Source organism: Cricetulus griseus, assembly GCF_003668045.3.
Source record: "Cricetulus griseus strain 17A/GY chromosome 1 unlocalized genomic scaffold, alternate assembly CriGri-PICRH-1.0 chr1_1, whole genome shotgun sequence".
Lineage (NCBI taxonomy): Eukaryota > Metazoa > Chordata > Mammalia > Rodentia > Cricetidae > Cricetulus > Cricetulus griseus.
Genome location: NW_023276807.1, coordinates 181,313,306 through 181,336,445, shown reverse-complemented (window position 1 = coordinate 181,336,445; position 23,140 = coordinate 181,313,306). Strand labels below are relative to the sequence as shown.

Below are 23,140 nucleotides of genomic sequence, written 5' to 3'. Positions count from 1 at the left end.
TGTGCTTACATTGTTTTGTGAAATATATTATACATCAAGAATAAAGTAAATTAATGTTATTCAAAGTAAGATGGGAAATTTTACAAAGAAGGGATTCTAGGACTAATTAAAATAAACTTGGACAACATTATCATGTGAATTTTTTTCTAGGTATTCAAGGGTGTTTCAAGAATTGAAAAGTGATTAATGTAATTATCATTTCAATAAACTAAAAATAATTGCATGATCATAGCTATCGATTGAGAAAAAGTATTTAAAAAGATCATTTATGATTAGAAACTCTTAGAAAAAGAGATGACACCATCAACTTGAGAAAGAATATTTACAAATATTCCACATTTAATAGTCTACTTAATTATGAGGGATGAAAATGTTTCACTAAGATCAGGGAAGAAATAAGCATATATCCTCTTATAAACTTTTAATATGATACTTCCAGGTCTGACTAATCAAATGAGGCAACACAAGGAGCTAAAAACATGTAAATTAGGAAGGAAGAAAAATGTCTTTTTATTTGCTTACAAAATTATCATAAATGGTAAACAATTTTGCAGCACCAACAGCAGAATAATCCTTCTTAGAAATAATGAACAATTATATCTATATAGTAGATGGTTCATAGACAAATAATGACCAATTTCTTAAATACCAATAAAGAACAAATGGAATTATAAATTAAACTCACAAAACTATGGTTGCATTACTCTCTCCCCAGGAGTAAATATTTAGTGATAAGTCTACAACTATATATTATGGTCAGTATGAAAAAAAATGTAAAAAGTATCTAGTGACAATTTTTTTAAAGAACAAAATAAATGAAGAGAAATTACATGATAATACAAAGGAGGAATCAATGTTGTCTAGAGACAAAATTTTTCTAACTTTTCTATAGAATCAAAATAATGCATGTACAAAGCCTTACTTTAAAAAAAAAAAAAACTAATTCTAAAGACTAGAGGCAATAAGCAGAATTTAGTATGGTTAATGTAGAAGAAAAACAACAACAAAATAATAATAACAATAATATTGGGAGACTGATACTATCTGACTTCAAGACTTCCTCAAAACCTATAAAAATCAAGGCAGTATGGTACTGGCAAGAAAACTGTAGACAGCTGAACAGAATAGAACAGTCTTCACAGACTTGGCATACAGAATTATAGTCAACTGGAGATAAGATATCATATTCAACAAATGATGTTCTAACAGCTGGCTATCTCATGCAAATGAAACCACCAGGATATGTTTGTTTTATTCTTCAGAAAAACTAATTCAAAATGAATCACATTCATAAACGCCAAATGCAAAGCTGTAACATTATGAGAAAATAATCTAGAATGACATCAGTCAGCAATGACTTTAGACAGAACACTGAAGGCAAGTTGTAAAGAAGAAAGAATTATATAACCATCACAGTTCACTAAATTTATTTTTTTATGTGAGAAGTGTACTGTCAAGACAATAATAAGAGAAAGCATTTCTTGACTGAAAGTAATTACCAAAGATGTAGCTGTTGAAACACTGCTAGCCAGCATATAGAAAAATTCTCAATATTCTACATTTATAAAAACAGTCAAAACTGCACCAAAGATCTTGACATATACCTCACCAAAGAAGATTTATAGATGGCAAATTAGCATAGTGAAAAATGTTCCAAATTAGATGTCAGGAAAAGGCAAATGGAAAGAGTGTGGTGGCACTGCACACTTTTAGAAATGCTGAAATCCAGAATGCTAACAGGGGTTAGATCCTAGCAAGGATGTGAAGCACCAATCATGCTCCTGCAGTACTCACTGAAATACAGTGTGGTATAGACACTGTATAATCAGAGATTGAAACAATTTCTTATGAAACAATGTATCCTCACCATATGATCCAGCAGCAATGGAAGTTTACATCTATATATAAACTTAGATGTGGGTGATTATCATGAAGTATTGTAACAATTGTCAAATCTTGGGAACAACTAGATAATTTTGTAAGGTTATATAAGCAAACTGTAAGACAGGTGAACACTGAAATACTACTCAGCAATGAAAGGCCATTTTCTGTAAAACCGTGACAAGACATTCACTTGTTGCTGTCTCTTGAAAAATACTTCATATCACACACATGTAATTTTACTGGACTCTTTTGATAGTAAAGAGGCAGTGAGGCTCATTGCCAGTATAGACCATTGCATGCCAACATCTTGACATTCTGTAAAAGGCAAAGCTATAGTAATGATAAAAAGATTGGTGACTGCCAATGGTTGAAAATAGGAAAAGCATATGTGGATGATTTAGGGGTAACACATGCATCTGTCTTGTGGAAAATAGAAACAACTGGGAAGCTCTGTAAATGTGAGAGATATAAGTATATCTTGGGATTTTCTACTATATGTTGCTGTGAACTGAAGAGTGCTGTGAGAGTAATTTCCATTTAAATGATTCACCCCCCTCCCCACCACACACATGCAAACAAATCTGGTATAAATTATCTGCCTACCAGTAAACTGACAAGGTACAACTGATATATATTTTTGTACCCTTCCATTTCCACACGATATTTTCATCCATAGATGATTAATAATTTAATAATCAGCTTCAAGACATTCTACCCACATCAATTCCATAATAACAGATTAAATTCAAACTATTTATTTGTAAATTCAAAATATCATTTTATGTATTTGCATTCAGCAAAGTGTATAAGTGGACAAGTAAGTTAATTGAAAGAGTATATTCACTAATTGTGTATACCCACTCACTGCTCTGAACTCTCTTTTTACAGTTATCGTAATGTACCTGTCTACCAGACATTCCCCTTAGCTCAATCTTGCTGATCAACCCCATTCTTTCTAAGACAGTATCTATTTCAGGAGTCAAATAGTCACACTCTGGGAACTCATTCCCTATAAGACTTCAGACCTATGATTTGACTCTAATTTTTGCAAGACTTGTTACAACCTTATGCTTGAGTGTCATATGGATGAACTACAAAGTAACCTACTATTTTATCTGGACCAAGAATTGCACTCTTCAAATGAGTTGTCACTTAGATCTTCCAGTATATATTTTAGTTCCCTGTGTTATACATATCAGCGATGCTAGAAGTCTCCTGGTATGATGGAGAGTGGTCTATTTCTTTCAAAAGAAATGATTAACACTTTGTATAGCAATTCCATTTGCTATCTTGTCACTTTGCTTCTGGGATCTAAAATGCTCTAGCCCTACCACCAGCTGGAGTGGTGATTCCTCTGTCTACAGGTGTTCTGCTCAATAGCCGTGAAACCACCACTCTCAGACCTGCAATCACCACAGCCCAATGGAGCAAATTTTTTTCTCCATGAGTCCTAGTACTAATTTTTTTCTCAAAATGACTTTAAGGGCCATAAACCCATGCCACTGATACCTATTCCCTGATAAAATTGGTAAAAAGGAGTGTTAACTGCTTACCCTTCTAACACACTTACTCTCTTACAGAACATGCTCATTGTTTTCTGTAACTTGTGGTCCATGGCTTAGCTTTAGTCTTTTCCTCTATTAAAATTTCTTGTCTATCTCTTTTGGTACACCTCAATATTCAGTCTCTCTTTTACTCTATTTTATCCTGCTGAAACTAAAACCAAAATCTTCTATGAATAGTCCAATTCTACTTTCCTATTGTAAAAGCTGTTTTAATTTTGTTTATACATACAAAGTTATATATCTGTACTCCTGGTTCCTGGAGAAATTTTTAGTGTGTCTTCCAAAAGATTCTGGTTCTTTTCACATTGTGGTATAAATTAATAACAGTACTCACTTTCAATGAGTCTGAGATTGCGTTTCCTAGTCACATTTGTGAAATAATTGTGATATTTGATTAGTTCTGGGGAAGAAACTATCAAGAAATGTGAGTCATTTCAGACCAAGTCTCTTAAAGAAGCCTGTACTCTCTGTCCCAATGTTGTTAGCTGGAGAGAGATAACAAGGCAAGTCTGAGAGATATTGAAGCTACAGAAAAGAATCAAACTAGGTCAGTAAATCACCACATAGATGAAACACAGTCATTAGTTGGCCATAGCCACATGCCAAAATGGGCAAGAGACAATACTCTCTGTCAATAAATTGCTCCTATTTGTAGACACTGTGGAATTATTTTTGTATCAAGCTGTTAATAATCTTAGGTATAAATAACAAATTCCTTGCCATTGACTTCAATTGAACTCTGGTATTGGAGAATTGTGTATATGATATACATTTTCTATCTCAATTCTAACCCTAGCTTTATCTTGAGCAACATTAATATCTACTTATACGTGAACTAAAATCATATCTCCTCAAATCTTGACCTCTATTTTGATAGTTTGCTTTTTTTCTGTCAACTTGGCTACTCAATCCCATAAGCATGATTTGAAATTTTTTCCTTTCTTATAACTCTTCCTTCAAATCATTCATTGTCCATCAATATTTCAGTGATCACAATCTCTTTTTCATGCTACAGATTTGTTCAAGCACTTCAGTTATGAGTATTATTTGATTTCATCTTTTCTTAACTTACTTTCATACCAACCACACATTACATGGTTGAATTCAAACTTCAGTTGAGTAATATCTTGAGTTTCATTGCTCTTCATGTGTTTCAACCCAACTTGTATACCAGTGTCTCAAACATGTAATAACTGAGCTATATGCTGTATCAATGATGAAATAACCAAATAAGAGGACTAATGAGTCAGGTCATGAAATAAGGAAGATAAATTCTGATACAAAAATGAGGCCACTAATCTATAATCATCCTTACTTCAGAAATACAAGAATCAATTTGGCATCTCTCTCAAATGATATACCCCAAACTCACATGATGTAGCCTTCATCATCACTCCATTTCAAATATTTGTTAATTTGATATTCTAAATATATAATGGCTTTCCATATAGTTCTTACATCCCACAATCCCAAGCTAATATCAGCTTATCTGAGTGCAATTAAGACATAGGATTTTTTATCATAAGTAACTAGACTCTAAACTCTGTACATCCTATTTCTAGTAATCAGTCTTCTCTTTTGCTGACTGAGACTGGATTAACATCATCAGAAAAAGTAGAGAGTAGATGGGAGAGTAGATGAATGAGCATAAGTGAATTTGTCTGATTACTTACAATCCCATAAACATATGGAGTAAGTATTTATGTCTGCATTATACAAGAGAAAGAAATCTGGAGTTTAGATCAAAACAGGCAGAACTTGAAACTCAGTCTCAAATGTAGGTTTTCTCAATTTAACTAACTCTTAGCTACTAATTATCTTTTCCATATTGAGATACATGGCACACATTTTATTTAACTTGTAATAGAGTCAGAATTATCTTCATTTTAAAATAACTTGCCTATGAATGTAGAAAGTAAGTCCTTTAAGGACGTTCAAATATTTTCAAAACTGTGTCATTAATTAACAATATTTTAAAAATTGCTTCAATTTTGTTCCTGGAAATGTATACGTGTCTACAATACAAGTTAGTATTGATGCTAAGATGTATCGACACAGGCAACTTGTAAGAGGAAAAAGGATTTAAGCAGGAAACAATGGTGTAGATTTTGAATTGTTTTTATCTATTATTATCATGCATGTTTTCCATGTGGAAATAGTGTACAGGGTTTCTCTCTGTAGCTTTGGAGCCTATTCTGGCTGTGGAGACCAGGTTGGCCTCAAACTCACAGAGCTCTGCCTACCTCTGCCTCACAAGTGCTGGGATTAAAGGTGTGTGCCACCAACGCCCGATATATATTATAATAAGAATTGTTAGCAACCTTGTTTTACAGATAAGAAATGGAAGAGAGGAAACTATCAAAGCCAGAGACAAATCCTATTTCTGCAGAATGTCAGAAATGCTTCACATCACATTACCTTCTGGATTTGTAAAGGTTCATATTTTGAGCCTTTGCCAAATGTGGATTGGACTAAAGAGATTTTTTTTAATTATAAATAGGGACTGATAATGAGTGATTTTGATTATTGTCAGATGGATAAAGACAACATTATATACATTATCAAAGTGATCTCAGATTATATAAGGAACAAATTATTTTGTCTTACCCATGAATTCAATCCCCAAGTGGTCTGCTACATCAAAGTCAGCATGGAAAGAAAGGAAACAGAAAGAGAAATGGGTTAGAAAAAATCCAAACAAGAGCATCAGTGCTTGTTAGACCATCCTTCTAAGACACAGTATATGTGTCTATTTTAAGTATGTCAGCTTATGAGATGTAACTTTGTAGACAGCCAACAGTAATAGTTCTTGATATTGCCTTATACATGAATTTCCACAAAGCCTACAAATTATTTCTTGGCATTTTAGTGGAACAATGCATAAACAATGAAATATACTAAACCAATGTTTAAAAGATAAGGATCAAAGAATTCCTTGTAAAGATATTGTCATAATCCATCATATTTTCTGTAAATTAAGTCTTTGTTCAACATGAATTTATTTGGACATTTCCATTAGCGAGAATGGCAAAGCCCCAACCTGGCTAGGAAAGGCTGTGATGTAGTCAGCTTCATTTTCAAACACACAAATGGATGGCACTAAACTTTTTCTTGGACATGTTGTGTCACAAAACTTTGCAGTGGCAAAACCAAACATCTTACAAAGGCCACAAAATCTTAGGTAGATTGAAGGCACAAATACAATGCATGTGACCCACAATCAAATGACTGTTTGACTTGACAACTAATCTGATCAAAAACAAATGGAAGAGATATCACCATCTGTCCTGTGTGCTCCCAGACACAGAGAGTCTTGAGCAGCTAGCTAGTCTGCCTGTGGCCAGCAGAATAATCAACTCTCCTAGGTTTATTAACTTAAACAATGTCTTCTTTCTTTATTAGGTTGATATTTTTATTTATATATTTATTTTCCTTTTCATTTGAATTAGAAACAAGATTGTTTTACATGTCAATCCCAGTTCCCTCTTCCTCCCCTCCTCCTCTACTACTCCCCCCAACTAAAACTCTACCTATCACATACTTATTCTGCTCCCCAGGGAGGGTGAGGCCTTACATAGGGGTCATCAGAGTCTGTCATATCCTTTGGGATAGGGCCTAGGCCCACCCCCGGGTGTCTTGACTCAGGGAGTACCCCTCTATGTGGGATGGGCTCCCAAAGTCCACACCTATACTAGGGATAAGTACTGATCTACTACAGGAGGCCCCATAGATTTCCAAGGTGTCCTCACTGACACCTGAGTTCCTCAGGTCTTGATCAGTCCCAGGCTGGTACCCCAGCTATCAGTCTGGGGACCAAGAGCTCCCCATTGTTCAGGTCAGCTGTTTTTGTGGGTTTCACCAGCCTGGTTAGGAGACCTTTGCTCATCACTCCTCCTTCTCTGCAACTGGGTTCCAGTTCAGTTCAGTGATTAGTTGTAGGAGTCTGCTTCTACTTCCACCAGCTGCTGGATGAAGGCTATAGGATGGCATATAAGTCAGTCATCAATCCATTATCAGGATAGGGCATTTTATGTAGCTACTCCTCTGTTGCTTAGATTGTTAGTTGGTGTCATCTTTATAGCTCTCCAGACATTTACCTAGTGCCTGATTTCTCTTTAAACCTCAAATGTCTCCCTCTATTATGGTCTCTCCTTTATTGTTTTCTTCTATTCTTCCTCTGAATTAAAATTTTAAGCATGGGGTGAGGGGGGAGGGAGTTAGGAGATTGAGAAGTGGAGAAGAGGAGGGGTGAGGAGGACATGAGGGAGCGGTGTCTTCTTTCTTTTAATTTTGTCATTGTGCACTCATTCACTTTGTAAATTCAACACATGGCTAAATGGTGTTTTCTTTACACAAGCATTTTCTGGAATGAGGGTAAGTGGGACAAAAAACTATTGCTGGTACTATATTTGTTTCCAAATTCAATTTCTGACCTCCTTCTAGGGGCTTAGTATACAAGCATTTCCTTTTAGAAAACATATGCAAAATTGCTCATCAATATTAGTGCACATAGGGATACATACACACTAAAAAGACTTTTGACATTTCAGTAATTTTAAGTACTTAATTCATTTTAATTACTTAATTCAGTACAAATTAAGTTCACAAGGTTGTGTCACCATCACCACTGTTTTTATGGCTCTTCCATCCCACCAGTCAGAGGCTATGTATTCTCATCTGCCAGGTCCCCTCCACTCAGCTACAAGAAATCTCCATGTTCTGCATCAATTCAATTTGCCTATGGTTCACTTGTAGTGACTAAAATTCATGTGAATTACAAAATGTCTACTTTTATGAAGAAAGATGCAACAGTCTTTCTAAAACATGGATTTATCCCCATCTCTTCACAGCATTTTTTTCACTGCTTCTGCTGTGCTGATATGCACTTTCATTATCTGTTCCTTTTTGTGAAAGGTAACTTTTTGATCTCAGTGAATTCTAGCATCATTGGCAGCAGACCACCGAGTCAAGTCTCTGGCCATCCTTCTTGGTAAGTGCCATATTAAAAAGCTGCAATGACAGCGGAGTCCAGAGGCAGTGATATTGTTTCTAGGAGGGATGAAAGTTGCTATGCAAAAGAATGAGACTTATGAAGAAAAGTGACAAGTGCATGCTCATGCTTTTCTGCAGAGAAGAAGGCCCCCAACTGTGTGCTCCTGAAACATGGAAGAGATACTGTATATACAGAATTTCAAAATGAGGTTTGAGTAAGATTAGCTAACATGAAAATAAGGTAGGGTGGTTCAAAACACAGAAAATGACACAATTTGTCATTTGCATACAAACAGAAATGAAAGAAAATCAAGAGACAGGAAAATTTAGAAATGATCAAGTGGAGGCTCTTGTGTGGACCAGGGCTATTCACTTGTTCAGTCCCTCAAAGAGTGATCCGTAGTTCACAGGCAGAGGCCCTCATTGAGTGAACCACAGGTAATCACCAGCAGAGGCCCTCAAGGAGGAGACCAGGTATTCACAGGCAGAGGATCTCAAGGAGTGTGATATAGATATTCACAAGCATAAACCTGAAGTTGGGAGGACCCTAGTCTCAACTTGGTTGAAAAAGACCTTTCTGGTAAAGCTGACAAGAAGCAACACTGACACCTACTCTGGGTTGCTGACTAGTGCATAACAGGGAGTCAGCCTCTATTCTTCCATACCATATGCTGTTCTAGGGATGCATTACAAGGAATGTAAACAACCAGTCTTAGTGACTCTGTAGACTGAGCTAAGCAGTGAGCGATGTGTTGATACATTGGAAGTCAATCTACATACTTTACAGTCACAACAAATTCCTGGCCAGAATCATAGACAAATATCACAACTAAAAATTATTCAGACACTGAAACATATAAATAGGAGTCTTGATTAAAAGAAGTCTCTTAAATGAAAGTTGCTAGGGTTTTAATTTGCAGGTTCTCCAGAAAAGTGCTATTATAGTTCTTAGATATCAAGGGCAAAATGCTTACTAATTTTTATGATGGCCTTTTGGTAGAAATAGACAAGCCTGGATATTCAAATAAAAAATTAAGTTTTATTTAAAATTCTCTACTCCCTGCTCCATCATCCCACCCTACCACACACACTGCTGTATTGAAAATGCTGAACACTTCGATCACTACTTATCAGTTTAAAGACACTAACAGGCTTTGGTTCACACAGAAGGATCAATGAAAAGCAGACTATAGCAAAGCAATTAATTTTGTTATTTCAGTCATACACAGAACATAAACCACACGATTTCTCAGAAGCCTGTACTGATTATTTCTCAAGGCAAACAGCTTGCCTGAAGATGTTCAGGCCTGAAGGAAAACATAAAGATGATGATAATGAGAATAAATCAATTAATAGTTCATTTATTCATTCGCTCAAACCACTGAGTACCAAGAACTGCTCAGATCTTAGGGTGAAGCAATAGGCACATGGCTCAAGCTAAAGCCATCACATTTACCCTGAAGATTTTATTAAATGTACAATTTACGTACTTTAACACTTCCATCAGCTTTTCTTTATAATACTCATACCCTTAACACTGTATATGAGTGTGTGACTTTTACCCAGTACTCACTGATCTAGGAAATTATAAGGTAATCTCACAGCAACTGCTAAACTGGCAATGGTGCCCACAGTAAAGGGGTATACAGTGCCACAGAAGGGTTAACTGTCTTTGCTCAGTCACAATTTCTAGAAGCAAGTGGGACTGTAATAGAGCCCAGGTAGCCTGATTCTCACCCTTCATTTATTCAGTTTATAAATAAATGTACTCCCTCTGAAGAAATAGCTAATTTTTGCAATGTCATCAAGTAGTGAGACCTTCTGGGATGAGTTATTTAATCCACTTAAAAGAATAAATTGTTTTCAAGAATCCTCAGGCATCACTGAAGTACCACTTACTTACCTGTTACCCCTTGTTTATTGGTGGAAGGCCAAAGATCAACTTGTTGAGGGTGGGTATAAAAAAATACAACTGTTACCTGCCACCAAGGAACCAAACTAGTATACTATTAATGTTTCCTCATTAGTTAGCAGGGAAATTTCTGAAAGATGCAGCTGATTTGGTTATTTTTATATACAGCATGTGCTAAAGAATTTTATTTGAAAAAAAAACTGTCAAATATTCAACCAAATAATCTTAAACCTAGAGTGATATTTAACAGATACCAGCAACTCTTCTCTAGAACTGAAAGATTTCAATGGCTTTAGGAATAAACAAATGATGGGAAGACATTCTCTCAGGTAAATGTACCGAGAAATTTGTAAAATTCATGCCTATGTATACTTACCTTTTGACAAAATTATTTATTCTTAGTATGTATCATGATATATTAAAAGACTCTGATGTTACAGAACTGAAAATTCAAATTAACCAGCATCCTTCCTTTCTTCATATATTACCTTCATTATTACTTTTTATATAGGGAGAATGCTGAAGAGGTAGCTGATAGGAATCATCAAACAGCAGGCAGTGCTGTTAACTGCAGTCATCACGTGGCACAGATATTATGAATTTATTCCCCACCTAACTGAATTTTAAGGTGCACATGTCTGAAAGTAGCTCAAATCCTTGTGAGTAGGAACAGCAGGATGCCTTAGAGGTGTCTTAGTTTCCTTTCCTACTGCTGTGATAAAATGCCCTGACAAAACAACTGAAGGGAAAAAGGGTTTATTCAGCTCACAGTTCCCTGCTACAATCCATCATGACAGGGAAGTCACAGAGGCAGAAGCTTGAAAGGACTGGTCACATTCATCCATGGTCAAGAACAAAGAGTGGATTAATGATCAGCTCCATTTCTCCCCACATATAATTCAGAATCGCCTTCGCAGAGAGTGATGCCAACCATTGTGAACCGCCCTCAGCTAACACATGAAATCCCTCATTGACATGCCAACAGACCAACTCAGTCTAAGCAATCCTTCTTAGCACTCCCCTCTAGAATGTGTCAAGTTGAAAACACCTAACCTACCAAGGTGAATAGATACACTTTCTGTCTAGCCTGAAGACTTTTGCCTTTGATCCCCAGAAACAAAATGATGGCAGAACCTACTCCTGAAAGCTGTGCTCTGAACTCAACATATATCCACACATATACACATATGAACACATACATACATACACTAAATGCACATATTTATGTAGCTCACACTCAAGATGAGCATTCTGCTTCACAGAATACACTTACAAATAATTAAGTATAAAAAGAACACTAAAACCTCTTGAGCAACTCAAAAGTTTATATGTCGAACACAGCTGCCTGACCTTCCAAGGTAGGCAAGCTAAGGAAGAGGAAAAGCAAAAATCATCCTTGACTTGATTTCAGTCTCCAGATGCAATAGTATATGCTGTTGCTTAAGTGAGGGTGAGTAAGGGTCTGTGATGCAGTACTGGGGGAAAGCAACACTACCTAAGGCTTTAGCCTCAGAAATGGATTAGAAGCAATGTAACAATGTGCCATAATCACAGAATATTCCCAGAAGGGCTCATTTAAACCTTTGTTCCATGGAAAGTAGAGAACTTTACATAAAAAATAGTGACCTGTGCTTTATAGAGTTAAAACACAGGAGGCTAGTGAGATGGTTCAGCTGGTAAAGGCACTTGTCACCAAGCCCGATAACCTTAGTTTGATTCCCAGAGCCCACTTGGTGGAAGGAGAGAACCTACTACTTGGGTGGTTCTCTGATGATCCCATGCACACTGTTTTGGAAAAGGGCTTGCATGTGTACACGCATGTATGCACACTAAGTAAATATAAAAACAAGTTTTTGTTTTTTAAAGAAATGTACACTCAAGGTTCAGTGACGTCTGTACAGCAGGTGTCCTGAGAGCACCTTTGTTGTGTACGGAAAAGATAGCCCTGGTGCTTGTTCAGAAGGAAGTTCTCCGAGTTTGGCAGAATGGGAGTGCCCATGGTTCTAGTGGTCTCTGCCAGCTGCTCTAGGAAAAACTTGTCATGGTAGTGCTGTGCAAGCCACCCACTCAATTACAAAACATGCCTGTCACACAGTGCTTTGCTTCAGAATACCACTGCAGTCTCTCACTCTACCTAGATCTTCATCACATGACTTTTTCCCTTATGACACTCCAGGAACAAATTGTGCATTGGAATAGAGAAGATGAAATAGGACTTGTGAAAATTATAAGTGAAATACTGAATATTTGATAATCCTATATGTCTTATTCCCTTACTCCCTGGAAGTTTCTAGAATTGTTTTTGGTATATTTGGGTGTTTCATGGTACAATAGTATGCTCATTTATTCTCCTTGCTCCCAAATGAGATTATAGGCAAGGTGACAAAAGGTTATTTGTTGAAACAGTGTCAGACATGTCCCCGTTTAATACAACAAAACAGGCAAACTAGGGAAGGAGTAAATGAAATCTGAGGTTTCTGATTAAGGAAAAAAGCAGAGGTCAGAAAGTAGGGGCAACCCTGGCTATAGCTTGTTGAGTCTAGAAAGCAGTTTGGGGAATTTACCAACTACAGGTCTTCCGTAAAGTTGAGGAGACAAAACACAGGCAAATTGTGTTTGCTATGGGCTGCCAGAGCATACAGCTCTGTCATTAAAGGAAAGAAACTCTAATTAGTCCCTGGAAAGGCATTGACAGGAGGCAGAGTAACAAGCAGACCTGAATCCCTCCAGTGCAAGGATGGAGATGAACAGACAGGGATCTCTAAAAGGGAGGAACATGCTCCTACAAGGGGAAACCAGGGAAGTCTTTACCTAGTAGTACTGATCAGTCCTGTCAGCCTGCCCTAAATAGAGAGGTACATTATCACCATTCTATTTAGTGGTAGCATTAGGATTTGAATTTAGGTCAGATTCCGGTCTCAATGCTTCCTTTGCTAGCTCAGCAAGCACATGATTTTAATTTTCATCAGCACATATGTATTTTCTCACAGAATTTATACATGCTTACAAATAAAATTTGTAAGTACAAAAGTTATATAAATAAAAGAAATGGAAACCTTTATCATCACTTCCAAGAAGCCATCACTGGTAAGTTTTGTTCTGTCTTTTCTAATATGGGTTTATATGTTCAAAGTAAGCTAAGCATTAGCTGTACATATTATCCTGTTTTATATGCCTGGGCTAGAGGGATGACTGTGGTTGTGTCAGCTCAGTGACCACAGTCCTCTCTCACCTCCACCACACTGGGACTAACAGCACTTTCCACTGTTGAAAAGAGGCCATGACACCATTACTATAGCCAGCATCCCTGCGGACAGGCAATCAATCAGCAAAAAGGCAAAGCCACTCTCCAGAAAAGCACAGAGCCCCACTCTCCTTTCCTGGGGCCTTGTCACAGAACATGACCTCTTTATTTTCCTTTCTAAAAAATTTGTTGTTGATTTCTGCTGGACACAGACACCTCTGTTTCACAGTCTTACAATCAAAATAAGATTACTCATTTGTGCCAAGGGAGAAGCAGCTGCCATGGAGACCGGGGCACATATTTATGCAGCTCACACTCAAGATGAGCATTCTGCTTCACAGAATACACTTTCAAAATGTGAGTTCAAGTACTAGTCAGATGGTCCAATACATAAAGGCATTTGCCTACTGAAGATTTGAATTTATTCTCTAGGTAGAAGGAAGAGAAACAGCTGCCATATATTGTTGATTGTAAGTGCAAGAGCAGTCACACATGCATGTGCGCTCATGTGCGTGAGCGTGCACACACACAGACACACACACACACACACACACACACACACAGAGAGAGAGAGAGAGAGAGAAGAGAGAAGAGAGAGAGAGAGAGAGAGAGAGAGAGAGAGAGAGAGAGGTGTTTTAAAACATTCTAAAATATGGCTTCCATAGAGCTTCATGAGTGATCATTTACTCCATCCACTTTCTAGAGTTAAATCTTTCTGGAGATACAGCTCAGTGGTAGAGTGCTTGCCTAGCTGAAGGTATATACTTCTCCATTTTCAGTCTCCATCATTGTCAGAAAGAAAAATAAATGAAAGATTCAAAGTTTAACTTTGACTAAATTGCTTGTACAATTAAAGATTTTAGTAAGAATGTCTAATATATAGGAAAAGATTTCATTCAGAATAAATATTGCTTTTCTTTTGCCTGTCACCAGAGACAGTAAATCTACATGAGTGAATTCTTGAGGTTTTTTTTGCTCATGTAACACACATCATCTGGCTTCTTGTCACATTTGGTCAACACTCTCATCTTTCTAAGCAACTTCTGCATACATTGTCACAATCAGTGTCAAATATTAGCTTTGAAAGTTGTGCCACTGTGCCCTACCTAACAACTGAAGCAATTAATTTTCTATGAAAATGGAAAGGCCAATTTGACTTCCAGGTTCTCTGGATTGAACAGAGAGTTCAATTAGTGCCACCCATATGCACATGAGTGTGGGGTCATCTGCAACTCTCCAATGGCCATGTTCCTAAAAGGAGATACTGTTCCTCCTAAACAGCCAACTGTCAATAGTTCTCATCTAGGCATGGGTCCTGGGGAAAGGTTTCCTTTCCATATTAGAATTTTAACTGGTTTTTGTCTTGTGCAACTCTTGAGAATAAGGAGGCAGGAAAAGAAAGGGTAGGGATGGGTTTACCAAAACCAAGGATGCACGAAAATGCCATGCAAAAGCCCACTAGTTCCTAGTCTGATTCAAATGTGTTTTGGGTACTGCTTATTACTTCAGGCTATCACTGAATCCACATTTTTCCTCATAAAAATTCAAATGTTACTATGGTAATTACAGTATTATTCATGTGATATTTAAAATTTATTATTAAAATAACTTAAATTTTAACAAGACTTGTAATAGGTCTTGAATGTTTTATTCCAAGTATTAAAATTCCAACTGTTTATGTCATGAAGATATTCAGAAAATATTATAGATGTTTATAGATGCAAATATGTTTATACTAATTATTTTGTCATCACTGAGCAAATTCCTGACAGAGACAACTAAGCAGGGATGGTTTGTTTTGACTTATGGTTATTTGGTTTGTGATAGGAGGATAATAGAGAAAATCTGTTAATGAAGCACACAGAGGTAACTAATGCAGAAAACTAGTAGCAAAGAAATAGGATCTTTGATTTGATGAAATCCCACACTATACTTAGGTTGCTCTTGGCAAACCTTCTGCCTCAGATTCCTGAGGGATGGATTATAGCTATGAGCCACTAACTTCGGCTCTCAAGGCTTATTCTTCATGTGTATATGAGTGTGTGTATAATTTTTAAAATTATTTCTTTAATTTCTTATACTATATTATATAATTTCCTCCTTCACTTGTCTCCCTCTAAACCATCCCACATACCCTCTTTACTCTTTCAAACTCAAGGCTTGAGGATTATTAGTAAGCAGGATCTGTTACCATCAGGGAATGCCATGGGGTAATGGAAAGCCAGCTGACATCCTTTTATTTAGATTAAGTTTATATTTAGGTCCTAGCCACTGAAACTTCTGAAAAGCAGGCTTCTCTATTCATTATATCTGCTTGACTTTATTTTATATAGGAATATTAATTTATTGGGGATGGAGGAACTCTGGGAAACTTGCATTTTAAATAGTTCTCCCAATGCAAAAGGAATTGTACAATTTGCCCATAGGAAATCATGGACAAAGAGAATATCACCCCCTTTTACAACCTTGGGAACATATTCATTTATAAGTAACCCTCACTTTAGCCTCCTCTTTTACACCTATCATACACTCCTCTACTGGCTTACATTATCTTTTTAATGCACTCAAAATTTATTCTATAACAAATGACTTTCATTTTCATGGCCAAAATGTTCCTACAGCTATTTCTAATTTTCTGAACTATTGCTTTCTATTATACATTTCTATGAATTAAAATAAAATTTCCAGCAAGCAGAACTTTACACCTTGAATTGTAACTCATGGGAATATCTGTATACCATAACTAATTAATTGAACTGCTACCATCTCCACAGCTTTCACAATTTTCTCTAGTGCTTCTCAAATATTAGATAGTGACTAAATAGTTGTTGAAATGTTTTTCTTTTTCTTTATTTTTTGTTTTGTTTTTTGATTTTTAAGACAGGGTTTCTCTGTATTGCTTTGGAGCCTGTCCTGGCACTTACTCTGTAGACCAGGTTGGCCTTGTACTCATGAATTGTTTTACTTAATTATAATATTTTTTTATCATTGCAGATAAACTTGGATGATATTTTCTTAAAGTGACTCATTTATAAATTATGTCAAGTTTTTTTAGCATTTAACATAGGTTTTTAGCCACTTCTTCCCTTTTTGCCTCTCCCCTGTGTGTATGAGTGAGTGTGTGTGTGTGTGTGTGTGTGTGTGTGTGTGTGTGTGTGTGTGTTTGGAGTTACAAATTTTTTTCTTATCTTAATGTGAATCACCTCAGACGTGTGGGGAAAGTCAGTTCCTATTTTATGTCCCATTCTAATACCTTCATTCAATTAGACCTTCATAGAAATGTCTATTGATATAAAATGCTCTTATTTTTGTTTGCGTGGAAAGATTAAACACATTGTCAATAGAATCACAGAGAAAACCATCCACAAAGCACTTAATTCCTGACCATCCAAGGCAATCATGGTCTCCTCTCCATATTCACACAAAGCAGAACCTATAGAATGAATGAAAGTACTTGTTTTTGTTTCTTGTTGCTGTGATCAAATATCCATACAAAAGCAACATAAGAGGAAAAAGATTTATTTTGAATTACAGTTCAGGGATAGCATCTACGGTAATGGGGAAGGAATAGTAGCAGTCAAGAATGGCACAGTTACAGGAGCAGGGAGCTAGCTGTTTACATTGCATACATACTCAGATACAGAGTGTATGAAGTAGGGATGGTCTATAATGCATCTCTAGTGACTTATTTTCTCCAGTGATTCTCTACCTTAAAGGTTTTACAATCTTCCCCAACAGTACCACCAGCGGGGGAAAAAAGTGTTCAAATACATGATTCTATAGGGGACATTTCACATGAAAACAAAAAAAAAAAAAAGCTTATTGCCTGATCTGAATTTGGCAGCGGGATGGGACACACCGAGGCCCCAGTGGAAGTTCTGCCTCTATCCGCCAGCCCAGGTAGGCTAGGGCTGTTTTCGGTTCCCGTTCAGCAGCACTGCTCAGAGCCATCTGATGCTAGGGATCACCAGACACTCTCAAGGCCCTGGCGTCAATTCTGACTCCATCCACTGGCCCAGCGGGACCCAACACACCAGAACACTGCCGAGGCCTGGGTTACAGTCCCACTTCCATCCACGAGAAGAAGACAGACATTAGAATGTTGGATCTGTTTGCATCTACCAGAAGGGAACCTTGGTCCCATACCCATAAGGAGAGGAAGAGACTCCTCTACACCCACCAGAAGAAAAGATGAGAAGAGGAAAAGATAAAAGCACATTCAACAACAGACAACCCAATATGACACCACTGGAGACTAGGAAACATACACCAGCAAGACCTGAACATCACAATACAGATGAACCAGAAGAGAATGACCTTAAAAACATCTTCAGGAAAATGACTGAGGACCTCAAAAAGGACATAAGAAAATCCCGTAAGGAAATGGAAGAAAAAACAAACCAATAAAATACAAGATATCAACAAAACTCTCAAGGAAACAGTTCAAGACCTAGAAACTGAAACAGAGACAATAAAGAAAGCACAATCAATGGAATGCTGGATATAGAAAAGCTGGGGAAATGATCAGCAAATACATATGTAAGCATAACCAAAAGAATACAAGAGCTGGAAGAGAGAATCTCAGGAGTTGAAGACACAGTAGAGGAAATAGATTCATCCACCAACGAAAATCTTAAGTCCAACAAATCCCTAACAAAAAATATCCAGGAAATATGGGATACCGTGAAAAGACCAAACCTAAGAATAATAGGTATAGAAGGTGAAGAAATCCAACTCAAAGGTGCAGAAAATATATTCAACAAAATCATAGAAGAAAACTTTTCCTACCTAAAGAAAGACATGCCAAGGAAAATACAAGAAACCTACAGAACATCAAATAGACTGAACCAAAAAAAAGGTCTCATTGCCACATAATAATCAAAACACCAAACATACAGAATCAAGAAAAAATATTAAGAGCAGCAAAGGAAAAAGGTCAAATAGCCTATAAAGGCAAACCTATCAGAATCACACCTGACTTTTCCATGGAAACTCTGAAAGCCAAAGGTCCTGGATAGATATTCTACATACACTAAGAGACCATGGATGCCAGCCTAGACTATATACCCAGCAAAGCTTTCAATCAATATAGATGGAGAAAACAAGATATTCCATGACAAAACCAGATTTAAACAATAGATATCCACCAATCCAGCTCTACAGAAAGTTCTGGAAGGAAAACTGCACCCAAGGAAGTTAGCTACAACCACAAAGTAATAACAGATAACCCCACTTTACAAACAGCCAAAAGGAAAAGGGGATAGAATCCCACACATAATCTCACTGCCATCACCAAATAAAAAACAAACTAGAATGAAAAATCAATGGTCATTAATATCCATCAACATTAATGGTCTTACCTCATCTATAAAAAGACACAAATTAGCCGAATGGATAAGAAGAGAGAATACTTCCTTCTGCTGCATACAAGAAACACACCTCAACTTGAAAGACAGATGGCACCTAAGAATTAAAGGTTGGGGAAAATTTCTCCAATCAAATGGATCTAAGAAACAAGAGTAGTAGCAATCCTACTATCCAACAAATTGGAATTTAAACTAAAATCAATCAAAAGAGATGAAGTAGGTCACTTCCTACTCATCACAGGAGAAATCCATGAGGATGAAGTCTTAATTTTGAACATTTATTCCCCAAATACAAATGCATCCACGTTTGTAAAAAAAATATTAAAACTCAAATCACACATAGAACCACACACACTTATAGTGGGAGACGTCAACACTCCATTCTCACCACTGACAGGAACACCAGAAAGAAACTTAACAAAGAAACAAAGGAACTAATAGAAGTTACGGTGCAATTGGACTTAATAGATATCTATAGAACATTCCATGGAAATACAAAACAATTTACCTTCTTCTCAGTGCCACATGGAACCTTCTCTAAAATTGAGCACATACTTGGCAACATAGCAAACTTCAATAGGTACAAAAAACTGAAATAACCCCCTGTATCTTATCAGACCACCAGGCTTTAAAGTTAGAATTCAACATAAAAACAAATTACAGAAAAGCTACAAACTCATGGAAATTAAGTAACACACAATTGCACAACTCCTGGGTCCAGGAAGAAATAAAAAAAAGAAATGAAAGATTTCCTAGAATTCAATGAGAATGCAGACACAACACATCCAAACCTGTGGGACACTTTGAAAGCAGTACTAAGAGGAAAGTTCATAGCGCTAAGTGCCAACAAGAAGAAACAGGAGAATAATCACACTAGAGAAGTAATAGCACAACTGAAAGCTTTAGAAAACAAAGAAGCCAATACACCCTGGAGGAGTAGACACCAGAAAATAATCAAATTGAAATGGAAACTAGGAGAACAATACAAAGAATAAATATAACGAAGAGTTAGCTCTTCAAGAAAATCAACTAGATAGAAAACCTTTATCCAAACTTACCAAACAACTAAGAGTGAACATGTGAATTAATAAAATCAGGAATGAGAAGGGGGACATAACAACAGACACAGAGGAAATCCAGAGAATCCTCAGGTCATACATCGAAAACCTGTATTCCTCAAAATTTGAAAACCTAAAGGAAATGGACAATTTTCTGGACAGGGTTCACCTACCAAAATTAAATCAAGAACAGATAAGCAACTTAAAAAGACCTATAACCCCTAATGAAATTGAAGCAGTCATCAGAAGTCTCCCAACCAAAAAAGCCACAAGGCCAGATGGATTCAGTGAAGAATTCTACCAGAAAATCAAAGTACAACTAATACCATTTCTCCTCAAAGTATTCCACACAACAGAAACAGAAGGGTCATTACCAAACTCTTTTTATGAAGTTTCAATAACCTTGATACCCAAGCCACACAAAGACACAACTAAGAAAGAGAACTACAGACCAATAACCATCATGAAAATTGATGCAAAAATTCTCAATAAAATACTGGCAAATCGAATCCAAGAACACATGACAGAAATCAAAATGGATCAAAGACCTCAACAAAAAACCCAGCCACACTGAACCTATTAGAAGATAAAGTGGGAAATACCCTTGAACTAATTGGTACAGGAGACTGTTTCCTGAATATAACACCAGTAGCACAAACACTACTGTTAGATAAATCATTCTGCCAAAAGCAGCCCGAGCCCCACCGCCACATGTGCGCTCTGTGCCAGCTGCCTGCCTGAGTGAGGGCCCAAATGAATACACAGAAACTTGTATTAGGTAAGATGCTGCTTGGCCAATGACTAAGATTCTCATCTATTAGCTCAGTCTTTACTATCATAAACCTACATATTTTATAAGACTTATCTTATCTGATGCTTTATTGGCGTCTCTCCTTGCTGGTGGATCACATTGTGCTGCTGGAGCAGGAGTGGAGGAGAAAAGAGGGCCGTCCTGTTTCTCCTTCCCTTAATTATGAGTCTCCTTGCTATGTCACTTCCTGCCTGGATCACCACTTCTCTACTACATTTCCCAGAATTCTCTTTGAGTCCTAGTCCCGTCTAACTTGGTGTCTCATTGGCCAAACAGTATTTTATTTAACAACCAATAAGATAAACATACACAGTACATTCCCCATCATCTCCTCTTTTCTGTCTAAATAAAAGAAGGATAACTTATCTTTTATAATAACTGAAGAAAACTATAACCATAACTATCTGTCTTTAACTCTATCAAAGACCACAGAAGGATAATATATAAACTCTAGAATTGACAGAGACATCCACTACCTGGACAGTCAACCAAAGTTCCTTTGTAACATTGGGGCATCCATCTCCAGCCTATAGGCCACAGTGTTTGGCACACTTTTCCATTTCAACAGGAACCCATCAGTACTGTCTTGTTTTGTAAGTTTAGAAGTCACTTTCTTGTGGGTCCTGTATGTCCAGTTTATACAGCAACAAACAGTCCAGGCAAGAGCAGTTTTTTGCCCAAATGGCTAATCTTGCCATGTTGAAAGGAAACTCCATAATGAGGTTCTTCCATGCCCATCCTCCTTTCTGACGTAATTGGTGTGCCAGGAGCAGTTGTGTCTTACTGCCAAGAAAAACCCTAAATCATTTAAATGCCATATTTCTGTAGGTCTTTGACAGGTTTGAAGAATACCTATCCATCTCAAATACATCTCTATATCTAGAAAACCTAACTAACCTAATTATAAGTTCTAACTATCATAGGTGATTATATAATCTGTATTTAATTATATATATCATTTTAAAAGATCTGTATAAACACAATACCTAAACAAGAGGAGACATATACATATCACAAAATTGACCTTAAAGTTATATCAATAAATGAAAATCTATACCAATGTAAAGTATTTATTCCTATATCCTATTCCCCTTTTTTTCTTTAAAAACATTGACTATGCTCATTATCATTTATAACCAACCCCATTTAAATGAAAACAAACATTTATAAACAATATCATCTCAGCTTTAGTGGGTCTTGCTTGATCAAACCATATTAGTCTGGAAGGAATCCACAACTTTTCATTTTCTGTGGAAACATAAGAAAAAACTTTTTTTCCAAGTAGCTTGTCCTTAGACTTAAATTTTGAAGTCAGAGCAAGCATTTTTAAAATGTGTAAGTTGGATTAATTTAGCAGCATTTATGATCAAATTTTATTTTAGCAGCAGTAAGTCTTTCCTCGGCAATCAAACAATTCAAACAATTTAAGGACAACAATATGGCATATAGTATCAAGATTCTCTTTGTATTTTTTATCTTTATGTTGCTTTTTTATTACTTTATTTTTACTTTCTTTTGTTTCTTTTTTCCCGAGACAGGGTTTATCTGTGGAAATATGCCGGCCTCTATTTCCTTCAGCAAATCCTACCGGCGACGGACACCACAACCGGCTTCCTCCTGTTATTTTTCTTCCACAAGCCTACATATATTTTTAAACACAGTGTAAACCTTTAAAGGTTTTTTTTATCTGGATCTGTCTTTATCATCTTGAGAGTGCCGAGTCCAACACCCAAGAGCGCCAAGACGGTGCGAGCATATGGAAACTGCTCCAATGCCTCTCAGCGGTCCAACAGGGCCAGCTGTGGTGACAGGTTTCACGCTTCCTTTGGGAACCTTGGGGCATGGCGTCATCCTGCTCACAGACACAATTCACTACTTAGATCAACAATCAATAAATGGGACCTCCTGAAACTGAGAAGCTTCTATAAGGCAAAGGAGACAGTCAGCAAGACAAAATGGCAGCCCACAGACTTGGAAAAGATATTCTCAGACTCCGCATCTGACAGAGAGCTGATCTCCAAAATATACAAAGAACTCAAGAAGCTAGTCTCCAAAACATCAAACAATCCAATTAAAAAGTACAGAACTAAATAGACAATTCTCAATAGAGGAAACTAAAATGACTGAAAGACACATAAGAAAGTGTTCAACATCCTTAGCCATGAGGGAAATTCAAATCAAAACAACTTCCCATCTTACTCCTGTTGGAATTGCTAAAATCAAAAACACCAATGACAGTTTATGCTGGAGAGGATTTGGAGAAAGGGGCACACTTCTCCACTGGTGGTGGGAATGCCAACTTGTACAG

The 23,140-nt window shown here is 36.8% G+C and overlaps 1 protein-coding gene across 1 annotated transcript in view; it reads right to left on the bottom strand.

Annotated features, from left to right (window-relative positions):
- Positions 1-23,140, bottom strand: part of Nrg3 (neuregulin 3) — a 1,018,353-nt gene that overhangs the window by 104,585 nt on the left and 890,628 nt on the right. Inside the window, exon 5 of the mRNA XM_027389423.2 lies at positions 6,057-6,083. Within this exon, the coding sequence (XP_027245224.2) occupies positions 6,057-6,083 (27 nt within the window). The remainder of the gene's footprint in view (positions 1-6,056; positions 6,084-23,140) is intronic.